This window comes from Phyllobates terribilis, unplaced genomic scaffold (genome assembly GCF_046119375.1).
Source record: "Phyllobates terribilis strain yellow unplaced genomic scaffold, ASM4611937v1 Scaffold_200__1_contigs__length_3551848, whole genome shotgun sequence".
NCBI lineage: Eukaryota > Metazoa > Chordata > Amphibia > Anura > Dendrobatidae > Phyllobates > Phyllobates terribilis.
In genome coordinates, this window is record NW_027362960.1 from 1,103,800 (window position 1) to 1,116,547 (window position 12,748).

The 12,748-nt window shown below is 43.6% G+C and overlaps 1 protein-coding gene across 1 annotated transcript in view; it reads left to right on the forward strand.

The window, feature by feature from the left end:
* LOC141213619 (uncharacterized) overlaps positions 1 to 12,154 on the forward strand; it is a 49,663-nt gene extending 37,509 nt beyond the window's left edge. Inside the window, exon 6 of the mRNA XM_073665228.1 lies at positions 8,926 to 12,154. Within this exon, the coding sequence (XP_073521329.1) occupies positions 8,926 to 10,370 (1,445 nt within the window). The 3' untranslated portion in view covers positions 10,371 to 12,154. The remainder of the gene's footprint in view (positions 1 to 8,925) is intronic.
* Positions 12,155 to 12,748: the final 594 nt, after the last annotated feature.

Below are 12,748 nucleotides of genomic sequence, written 5' to 3' on the forward strand. Positions count from 1 at the left end.
TTCCGATATCGGGAAATATCGGATCGGATTGGATCGGACCGATACCCAAAAAATATCGGATATCGCCGATTCCGATACCGGAAACCAATGCATGTCAATGGGACACAAATATCGGAATGCCATGCCAGCGTGAGAGAATTCTCCTGATTGTTTAAAAGCCGGCGGGCGGTAAAAAGCCGCCGACTTTTAAACAATCACACAGCCCCATACTGCTTCCCCGCAGCCTCCCATCCCGATCCTCTGCTCCCCACGCCAAAGTTAGGACCGGGCGGGGAGCGAAGCACCAAGGAGCGGGGAGCGAAGGACCCGGGCGGGGAAGCCAGCAGTGAAAAGACTATACCGCCGGCTTTCCCGTTCTGTGCTGCGCTCCCCGCTCCCTGATGTATGTGGTATGATGTATGATTGGTGTGTGCGCGGTGTCTGCGGGTGTTTGTGGGTGTCTGCGTGCAGGCAGACATAGGCCGATGTGACACTACTACTCCCATCGGCCTATGTCTGTCCCCCGTCCACTCGTGCCAACAGGATCAGCTTGATGGGAGCAGTAGTTCCCATCAGCCTGATCCTGCTATTTAAATTGCCCTACTGTGTCCTTTAAACTACCCCATATGTTATTTTGGCCCCCATGGGTTTATATTTTTGGCCCTATACATGTTTTATTTTTTTAGACCCCCATAGTTTTTGTTTTTGGTCCCCAATAAATTTTAAATACATTTCATTGGTGGCCAGTGGTTACCTAAAATAAATTAGTTTATACATTACCTGTCCCCGCCGATCGCCACATAAAATAAAGTAAAAAATAAAAAAAATACACCAATACTCACCTAGACACCTAATTCCCCGAAGCCATCAATCTCCTGTTATAAAATATAAAATAATAAACCATAATTTTATCCTTACCCCTCCGTAGTAGTCCAAATCGAGTGTCCCACGATGATCTCCAGTTTAGAGCATCCACATAAAATGTGACCGCTCTAAACCGCTACCGCCGCTACAATGACGGGGCCGTAAAGCAGCCCCGTCATTGCATAAGCGGGTTCGCCGGAGTTCAGGCAGCGCTGCTCCGGTGAGCTCCTTTACGGCCCCGCTGACCGTGAGAAATTCCCACGGTACAGCAGGGCCGTAAAGGAGGTCACCGGAGCTGCGCTGACTGAATGCACTCCGGTGACCTCAGTCAGGGGCTCACGCTGCCGGGAGCGGACGTGTTCCCTGCAGTGTGAGCTTACAGCAGCAATGACAGCTGTCACATCTCCAGATGTGACAGCTGTGCATGGGAGATCAGCGCAGGAACGTGGACAGGTAACTTTTATTTTTTTTAGTAAACTAAGAATTAAATAAAATTGTGTGTTTTATTTCAAATAAATTATTTTTTTCTGGGTGTGGTGTCTGTTTTTTCTTTTTAACACTTTGTAGGTTAGTAATGGGGGTGTCTTATAGACGCCCATCATTACTAACCTGGGCTTCATGGCAGCTGGCGCTGACATGAACCCCACCACTATTACCCCCTGCCACCGCACCAGAGCAGCGTGGAAGAGCGAGGCTAAGCGCCAGATTTGGCGCACAAATAGGATGTGCCAAATCTGGGGCGGCTGAGGGCTGATATTATAGCCTGCGAGGGGGCCTATAGCCATGGCCCCTTTCTAGACTATTAATATCAGGTCGCAGCTGTCGGCCTAGCCTTTGCTGGCTCCAATTTATAGGGGGACCCTATTTTTTATTTTTTTTATTGGAGGGGGGGGGGGGGTCCCACCTGTAGAATGGGCTGTAAAGGCTAAGCTAACTGCTGCGGACTGATATTAATAGCAAGGGAAGGGGCCATGATCCTTGGCTACTTCCCAGACTATTAAATCAGCCCTCAGCTTTCCCTCTTTTCCTTAAAAATACGCATGAGCCCACCCTTTTTTTTTTTTTTTTCATACATTGAATAGGGGTTGGAGTAGGAAATGACATCAAATTGGCCTTTTTTTTCTTCACTAACTTTATTTGTCTTCAAAAACGCACATAGAATCCGCATGCGTTTTTCTGGCAAGGAGATGCGGAAATGGTCAGGAAAATTTCTGCTTCATTTCTGCATCGTGGGCACATAGCCTAATATTGGCGTGACCCCATGAATTTCAGGCTTAGGGCCAGCGGATAATACAAATCTGGCCCTAACCCCTTTATTACCCAGTGAGCCACCGAACCAGGGCCCTGGATGAGCTTGATACAGCGCCAGAAGATGGCGCTTCTATGAACGCAACATTTTCTGGGGTGGCTGCGGACTGCAGTTCGCAGCAGGGGGGTCCCACAAAGCTTGGGCCACCCTGCACTGTGGATTCCAGCCCCCAGCTGCTTAGTTGTACCTGGCTGGACACAAAAATAGGGCAAAGCCCCACTTATTTTTTTTTTAATTATTTCATGAAATTCATGAAATAATTAAAAAAAAAAGGGCTTCCCTATATTGTTGTGTCCGGCCAGGTACAAATAGGCATCTGGGTGTTGGGGGCAGCCCGTTCCTGGATGCTGTACCTGGCTGGCATACAAAAATATGGCGAAGCCCATGTCAAAATTTTTGGGATAAATTAGTTAAAAAATAAATAATAATTTAGGGACTGCATCTTTATTAACCCCTCAAGTGTCATTTAGTGTTAAAATAAAGGATTGGCGTGGGATCCCCCATAATTTTAGTCTCTAGCGGAGGTTAAGCAGACGGCTGGGGCAGATGTTTGAAGCCTGGGAAGGGGGTAATACCCACGGAGCTTCCCAGGCTACTAATATCAGCCCCCAGCTGAATACCTAGCCTTTACTAGCTATTAAAATGGGGGACCCAAAAAAAAATGACGTGGGGTCCCCTTATTTTAATTGCTAGCAAAGGCTAGGCAGACAGCTGGGGGCTGATATTAATAGCCCAGGAAAGGTGCCATGAATATTGGCCCCCTCCCAAGCTAGAAACAGCAGCCCTCAGCCGCCCCAGATTTGGCACATCCTATTTGTGCGCCAAATCTGGCGCTTAGCCTCGCTCTTCCACGCTGCCCTGGTGCGGTTGCAGGGGGTAATAGTGGTGGGGTTCATGTCAGTGCTAGCTGCCATGAAGCCCAGGTTAGTAATGATGGGCGTCTATAAGACACCCCTATTACTAACCTACAAAGTGTTAAAAAGAAAAAACAGACACTACACCCAGAAAAAAATAATTTATTTGAAATAAAACACACAATTTTATTTAATTCTTAGTTTACTAAAAAAAAAAATAGTTACCTGCGCTGATCTCCCATGCACAGCTGTCACATCTGGAGATGTGACAGCTGTCATTGCTGCTGTAAGCTCACACTGCCGGGAACACGTCCGCTCCCGGCAGCGTGAGCCCCTGACTGAGGTCACCGGAGTGCATTCAGTCAGCGCAGCTCCGGTGACCTCCTTTACGGCCCTGCTGTACCGTGGGAATTTCTCACGGTCAGCGGGGCCGTAAAGGAGCTCACCGAAGCAGTGCTGCCTGAACTCCGGCGAACCCGCTTATGCAATGACGAGGCTGCTTTACGGCCCCGTCATTGTAGCGGCGGTAGCGGTTTAGAGCGGTCACATTTTATGTGGCTGCTCTAAACTGGAGATCATCGTGGGACACTCGATTTGGACTACTACGGAGGGGTAAGGATAAAATTGTGGTTTATTATTTTATATTTTATAGCAGGAGATTGATGGCTTCGGGGAATTAGGTGTCTAGGTGAGTATAGGTGTATTTTTTTATTTTTACTTTATTTTATGTGGCGATCGGCGGGGACAGGTAATGTATAAACTAATTTATTTTAGGTAACCACTGGCCACCAATGAAATGTATTTAAAATTTATTGGGGACCAGAAACAAACAAAAAAAAAATATGGGAGCCTAAAAAAATAAAACATGTATAGGGCCAAAAATATAAACCTATGGGGGCCAAAATAACATATGGGGGCAGTTTAAAGGACACAGTAGGGCAATTTAAATAGCAGGATCAGGCTGATGGGAACTACTGCTCCCATCGAGCTGATCCTGCTTGCACGAGTGGACGGGGGACAGACATAGGCCGATGGGAGTAATAGTGTCACATCGGCCTATGTCTGCCTGCACGCAGACACCCGCAGACATCGCGCAGACACCGCGCACACACCAATCATACATCATACCACATACATCAGGGAGCGGGGAGCGCAGCACAGAACGGGAAAGCCGGCGGTATAGTCTTTTCACTGCCGGCTTCCCCGCCCGGGTCCTCCGCTCCCCGCTCCTTGGTGCTGCACTCCCCGCCCGGTCCTAACTTACGATCAGGATGGGGGGAGCGGAGGATCGGGGTGGGAGGCTGTGGGGAAGCAGTATGGGGCTGTGTGATTGTTTAAAAGCCGGCGGCTTTTTACCGCCCACCAGCTTTTAAACAATCAGGAGAATTCTCCCACGCTGGGATGGCATTCTGATGACAGGCTGGATCGCAGCTGAGCGCTGCCATCCAGCTTGTCATCCTTCAGAGACACTGTATAGTGCAGGCATTATGGGAACTTCCTATTCCGGTATCCGATATCCTAAAAGTATCGGAACTCCGATACTGCGAATATCGGTCGATATTTCAGTATCGGAATGCTCAACACTATTCAGGAATGATCGTATTTACACTATTCCCCTATAATAGCATTAATTCTGCAACTTTATAATCCAACCATGGAGATTGTTAGATGAAAATAGTTCAAATGAAAAATAGATTAGTTTTCAAGCAAAGAAACTAAGTAAACTGAGTGATAACCATCTCCTCTGATACACTTTTTTTTCCAAAGCAACTCATTCAGAAAGAGATCTAGATCTCTTATGGTATTTGTCAAATCTCAGATGGTCTTAAGCTAAGGTATTAGCATCCCGTCCCGTTAAACATGTACCTTAAGTACGTATCATCCTGTGCTTGAGTAATAATCAGAACAGTCTTACCTCAGTGTGAAGGCATTCGTCTTAACTAGCAAAGATGCTTCTCCTTCACCACAGGAGTCTCACGGATACGGGGACATTTTAACTCATCCACTGATTCCTCCTTTTATAGGTTTATTGCAGCGCTGCCGTCTTATCACTCCAAGAGCGCACTGACTGGATATTTAACCAACTCGCCACTTAGTTGAGTCTACCAGTTTATGACTTTAATCGCAAGAATACATAGTGTAATATGGTTCCATTGACTTAATTTCCAATTTGTCCATCTGCACTTCTAACTGGAAGGATACACTGGTCTTGAAATAATTTTACCAGATCCTGCATAATCATGTCTGTCGGGCAACTCCATTAGGAAGATGGACTGGGATATTTACTGGTTCGTCAGTCCCATACCAGCGAGTCCAACTCGTACCTCCCTTAGTAGGGCAGGCCGTTAGTGCTGCCCGACTCAGTACAATCAAGTTTATCTTTCCATTCCGAATCAGGAGGGTAGATTGAGGCAATTTTTGGATTATCAACCATAGTTACCAGTGAGTCGAGCTCGCACTTCCCTTAGGAAGGCCGACCGGTATGGTGCTACCTTACTTGGCACAATCAAGTTCATCTTACCATTCTATACCAGGAGGGTAGATTGAGGTAATTGGTAGTTAGTCAGCTCCCAATACTGGCGAGTCCAGCTCGCACTTCCCTTAGGAAGGCTGACCGGTATAGTGCTGCCTTACTTGGCACAATCAAGTTTATCTTACCATTCCATACCAGGAGGGTAGATTGGGACAATTGATGGTCTATCAACCAACTCATACCTCCCTTAGGAGGTCAGACCGGTATAGTGCTGCCCTCTTGGCACAATCAAGTTTCTTATCACTGTAAGCCAGAAGGGTAGATTGGGGCAAATGTTGGATTTTCAGCCCCCACCGGTGAGTACAACTCGCAGCTCCTCCTACCATTTCCTATCAGGGGGATATGGGATATAGAGAGTTTAATCACTTAAGGTCGAAAAGGTCATTCGAAGACTCCAGGTAGGAGTTTTAAGTGGACTTATAGTGGTTTCTTTTAAGCTTTGCACAGACATGTTCCTCTTGCACCTTCAACCAGGAGGGGGTGGGGGGAACTGAGCTGCAGATGTTTATCAGCCAGTTCATCTAAAGAGATGGAGGCCTCTCATATGATGAGAGGTTGAAAAAGTTGAGCTTGTTTAGCTTAGAAAAATGACTCCTCAGAGGGGGATCTCATTTACATCTATAAATATATGTGTGGTCAGTACAAAGGACTAGCACATAACTTATTCCCTCCAAAGACCATACTAAGGACCAGGGGCACTCATTACGGGTGGAAGAAAGGCAATTCCAGCACCTAAAATATGAAAGGGTCCTTTACTGTCAGAGCAGTCAGACTGTGGAATGCCAACCACAAGAGGTAGTAAGGGCAGACACTAACAGCTTTTAAAAAAGAAAAGGCTGGATGATTTCCTCGATACACATAATATTGTGGGTTACAGTTAAATTAGATAAAATATTACACCTATAGTAGTACATTTGATCCAGGGTTCTAGGACTGATCACCTTTTCTTGGGGTCAAGAGGGAATTTTTTTTTTTCCCCTTGATGCAAATTGCTGAATGTGACCTGGGTTTTGCCTTCTTCTGGATCAACAGTTTTTAGGTATAGGGATTTTAGTAAAACCATTGTTACAAATACAAAAAAATAAAACTAATTAAAAATTATAAACTGATTCATTATAATTGTAATAGTGAAGTTATAATTATAAAGGTAATAATACATTTGTGAGGCCTAGTCCCAGTAAGTTAGTAAGTTAGTGTCAGAGTGCAATTGGGGGAGAAAGGTTGAACTTGATGGACCTAGGTCTTTATTCAATCTGTTACGTTACTAATGATCCCAGATTGTGAAGATAAACTGAACTTAAATTGGTATTATTCTTTTAGCGCCCCCATTCACACCTTTACCAAGAAGACCACTGGGACATAGATGATAAATGCAGACTAGTTCAATATGCTATCCAAGTATGAAGGATTGACTGGACCTGTTACTCAGCAGCTATCCTTTGGACTGTATTTAATAGAATCACCCCAGACCGAGGGCATCGTCCAGAGACCTTATTTACCAATATCAGTAATATTGCTAGTAAAGGGCAGTGAAGTTTTGAGACCTTAGTGAAACAGATCTACAAGCCCCAAGTTGTCTTGCTAACCGGGCAACCCCCCGTGAGGCAGACAGCTGAGGAAAATCCTAGACCTAACGTGGCAGGTTCTTCCGCAACTATGAAGCGGTCTAAAAAAACCTTCAGACAGGCCAACGTGAGTCATAAACCTACACCTGAATTGGCATGAGGCCTAGCTGTGAGGCTCTATGCAAACCATGAGGTCTAGCCATGAGGCTCAATATGCAAGCCATGAGGCCTAGCCGTGAGGTTCAATACGCAAGCCGTGAGGCTCAATACACAAGCCATGAGGCTTAATACGCAAGCCATGAGGCCTAACTGTGAGGCACAATACGCAAGCCATGAGGACTAGCCGTGAGGCTCATTTCGTAAGCCATGAGGCCTAGCCGTGAGGTTCAATACGCAAGCCATGAGTCATAGCCGTGAGACTCAATACGCAAGCCATGAGGCTCAATACACAAGCCATGAGGCCTAGCCATGATGCTCAATACGCAAGCCATGAGGCCTAACCGTGAGGCTCAATACGCAAGCCATGAGGCCTAACCGTGAGGCTCAATGCACAAGCCATGAGTCCTAGCCGTGAGGCTCAATACACAAGCCATGAGGCCTAGCCTTGAGGCTTTATACACAAGCCATGAGGCCTAACCATGAGGCTCAATACACAAGCCATGAGGCTTAGGCCAAAAAAACGTAGGTAGGTACGGAATCATTAAATTTAGATTCTTCCAGACTGATGTTATCATTTCAGCGCCCAACTGGGCCCCTGCTCATTGCCACTCACTAGAGGTAGCTATAGAACTCAGCATGGTGTTCCATGATTCACTGGTGTTCCATGATTTACGGCTGCTCCAGCCGTGAGCTCCAGGCTTCTACATCCTTGAGGACAGGAAACCACATTGAAGGAGGAAGTGGGGGTTGCCTTTTTATTTTGTGCTCAGGGCTTCCTGTCCGGTAATAGGGGCAGATCCTACTCTCTCTCGTATGGTGCTGTCATGGGGGAAGGGAAAAAGGTGGCTCCTGGTGACAGAAGCAGATGTCACAGTAGGAGATCCCAGAGGAGATAGGACACACCATTTGCAGAAGCCCTTATATGACACAATGGCAGAAAACCAGATCAGTAGAAATCACCATAAAGTGGCTCCATTTTGGAAATTATAACCCTCAGTGAATTAATCTATAGGAGTAGTGACTATTTTGACTCCAAAGCCACTTTCCTGAAATTAGCACGCTGTGGATGTTGTAGAGTGAAAATTGCACATTTGTTGTTTTATAACCCAACACATAGTGCCCAGATTGTGCTCCAGGAGACACACCGTAAATTAAGTGGGTTCTTCTCACTATAGTAATGCCAAATACATGGATGATAAATGTGGTTTGGGCGCACTGCAAAGCTCAGAACGAGGGGGAGATTTGACTTTGGGAGAGCGGATACTGCTGGATTGGTTTATGGAAGCCATGTTGCTTTTCAAGAGCCTTTGAGCCACTAATAATTTGGAAACCTCTGTTTTTCAGATGATGGACCTGAGTGAGGACTTGTTTTTTTGTGAGATGAGAAGTTTTTCTTGGTATTATTTTCTCTTACATAACATTGTTTGGTGGCTTTTTATTCCATATATGGGAAGCAGAATGAACAAACAATTGAACACCACGCTCTTCTGGTTCATCCTATGAGGTTTTCTATTAGACTGTGAACTGTCATTGTCTTGGTGAATAATTCATTTTTTTTGCATAACTTCCCATTTTTACAGACAGTTTAAGTAGAAATGTTCAAAAATATATAATTACACGGATTTTTTATTAAAAAATAATAATTGGTTTTATTATTGGCAGATGATTGTATCAGGAGATCAGAGGGACAGCTGACATCTTCAATTTTCAAATCAGATAATTTTGAGATCTCAGAGGATACAATTGAAGTGAATGCCATTACTCCAGATATACCATCATCCCTTCACAGCAAAGATCTGTCATCTGATCCTTTGAAACAGGTTCTGTCTTCTGATTCATTACCGACTACTCAGAAAAATCAAAGTCACAAAATAAGCATTAAAAAACAAATTGCTCCTAAAGCAAAGAAGCCATTTTCACGTTCAGAATATAGAAATAGTTTTCCCCTCAAAAAGTCTTTTCTTAAGCATGAAAAAATTCACAAAGCGAAGAATAGATTTTCTTGTTCCAAGTGTGGGAGATGTTTTAATCAGAAATCAGATTTTGTTAGGCACCAGATAACTCACACAGGGGAAAAGCCATTTTCATGTTCAGAATGTGGAAACTGCTTTACAGTAAAATCAAATCTTATTGCACATCAGAGAACTCACACAGGGGAGAAGCCATTTTCATGTTCAGAATGTGGGAAATGTTTTATAAAGAAATCAAATCTTATCAGCCATCAGAGAACTCACACAGGGGAGAAGCCATTTTCATGTTCAGAATGTGGGAACTGCTTTACAGAGAAATCAAATCTTATTGCACATCAGAGAATTCACACAGGGGAGAAGCCATTTTCATGTTCAGAATGTGGGAAATGTTTTGCAAATCAATCAAATCTTATCAGCCATCAGAGAACTCACTCAGGGCAGAAGCTATTTTCATGTTCCGAATGTGGGAACTGCTTTACAGAGAAATCAAAGCTTATTACACATCAGAGAACTCACACAGGGTTGAAGCCATTTTCATGTTCAGAATGTGAGAAATGTTTTGTACAGAAATCAAATCTTATCAAACATCAGAGAATTCACACAGGGGAGAAGCCATTTTCATGTTCAGAATGTGGGAAATGTTTTGTACAGGAATCAAATCTTATTAGACATCAGAGAATTCACACAGGGGAGAAGCCTTTTTCATGTTCAGAATGTGGGAACTGTTTTACATTGCAATCAACGCTTATCGACCATCAGAGAACTCACACAGGGGAGAAGCCATTTTCATGTTCAGAATGTGGTAAATATTTTGCAAAGAAATCAAATCTTATCAAACATCAGAGAATTCACACAGGGGAGAAGCCATTTTCATGTTCAAAATGTGGGAAATGTTTTGTACGGAAATCAAGTCTTATCAAACATCAGAGAACTCACACAGGGGAGAAGCTTTTTTCATGTTCAGAATGTGGGAAATGTTTTACAGAGCAATCAACGCTTATCGAACATCAGAGAACTCACACAGGGGAGAAGCCATTTTCATGTTCAAAATGTGGGAAATGTTTTAACCAGAAAGCGCATCTTGATAGCCACCGGAGAACCCACACAGAGGAGAATGCCGCAGCTACACCCAACTAGTCTCTGTACAGACTAGAAAGGCCCTAGCTGCACAACTAAAAATACTACGGACCTAATTCTCTAATTGAGGAGTTTCTCGTACCTCCTGAGGAACCAGAGGGGAGGCCACAACACACTGTCAACCAGGGGAAAGGAAAGTATGAAGTAAAATACGAAAACCCTGAGTGAGAAACTAAAACACATTCATATAGGGCAAAGAAGGCAAGCTAATGAGAGCCACAAATAAAAGGAACAAGTATAATCTCCCAGAAACCTAACATTGTTAGAATGAAAATGTACTAGGAGGGAAAGCAAACTGACCGGGAGGATAGTTTCACCTTTGTGGTGAAACTTACAAAATTCATCCTCACCAACTGTAAATGTAAAACCCGTCCATTTATAAAGACCACGGACAAGATAAAGATTCCCAACTCACATCAGGACCACAAGATCCCAGGGACTTTCAGCTGCATAACATCTAATGTAATGTACTTAATTATATGTACAAAATGTCCAGCTGGGGGTCTGTATGTAGGAGAGACAGGGCAAAAACTTAGAACAAGGATGAATTCTCATCGCCACACAATAAAAGAAAAAAAGAATAGATCTACCTGTGGCCAAACATTTTTGTATCCCTGATCACAGCATCATGGACATGAAATTACTTGTATTAAAAGGTAACTTCAAATCTCAGAGACACAGAGTTATGACAACCTTTGACACACTCGGAGCAGGAATGAATGTGTCACTTGGATTTATGTCTTTTTACTAGTGATGAGCGAATACATTCGGCACTATTCATTACTCGCACGAATAGTACACAATTCAGGCTATTCGACGAGTAATTAGCTATTCACCTCGGTATATTCGAGTGACCCGCCCAGCATGTTTGGCGCTTTATTTGCAGCCAATGAACATGCTGGGCTTGCTTGCCAATCACAGTAATGCCGTTGCCATCATTGTTGTGACATTACTGTGATTGGCTGGCCTTACAGCATCATAGGGGGATATTTAAGCCCTGCCGGCGCCATCTTGCGCATATTACATCAATGTAGTGTGAGCGTAGGGAAAGTGAAAGCAGCGTATAGGGAGAGTCTTTTAAGACCTATTTAGAATGAAGATTAGTTCTCTGTTAGGTTGAGATAGCGCAGAGTGAGATTTAATACGAGGGAGAGGAAAAGGGCGGCAGGGTGTTAGCATTGCAAGTACATGCTGCAGATCTCTGCTAGGTTGCATTGTGTATAGTCAGAAGCATATAAACCAGAAGAACATGGCGGTATAGATAAACCATAGTTCATATGTGGGCGCTCTCAATAAAGTACAACCTACAAAAAGAGTGGAGTGACTGAGCCCCAAAAAGAGTCAGGTCACCATCATAATGAGTCCAGATAAAAAATCAGTTTGATTGTGTATCAAAAGTATAAAAAGAAGGTCCCACGGACACTCCTAAATAGAGCACAACCAATAAAATGGTATGTCATGGGTGAAAACTACAAAAACGACAGAGACAACCATGTGACTCCACAAATATAGGTACATGAAAGGAAGTGACAATATTATCAATCCAAGTATCAATTATTCCAGTTACTAAGTAAATGGACAACGCAACTTACAATTAATTACGTTAAATGTCCTATGTTAATCCATTCCTGGACACTTCAACATGAATAAAAAACCAAAATATCCAGATCAATATATACTAAACGTCTGGACAAAGAAGAGATACCAGCTGCATATAAAAGGTATAGATTTTATTTAATCAAATTGATAAAACCAATTAACAAGACAGGGCAACAACCTCTATAAAGGAGTGACACATACAGTGGTGGCCAAAAGTATTGGCACCCCTGCAATTCTGTCAGATAATACTCAGTTTCTTCCTGAAAATGATTGCAATCACAAATTCTTTGGTCTTATTATCTTCATTTAATTTGTCTTCAATGAAAAAACACAAAAAGAATTGTCCTAAAGCCAAATTGGATACAATTCCACACCAAACCTAAAAAAGGGGGTGGACAAAAGTATTGGCACCGTTTGAAAAATCATGTGATGCTTCTCTAATTCGTGTTATTAACAGCACCTGTAACTTACCTGTGGCACCTAACAGGTGTTGGCAATAACTAAATCACACTTGCAGCCAGGTAACATGTATTAAAGTTGACTCAACCTCTGTCCTGTGTCCTTGTGTGTACCACATTGAGCATGGAGAAAAGAAAGAAGACCAAAGAACTGTCTGAGGACTTGAGAAACCAAATTGTGAGGAAGCATGAGCAATCTCAAGGCTACAAGTCCATCTCCAAAGACCTGAATGTTCCTGTGTCTTCCGTGCGCAGTGTCATCAAGAAGTGTAAAGCCCATGGCGCTGTGGCTAACCTCCCTAGATGTGGACGGAAAAGAAA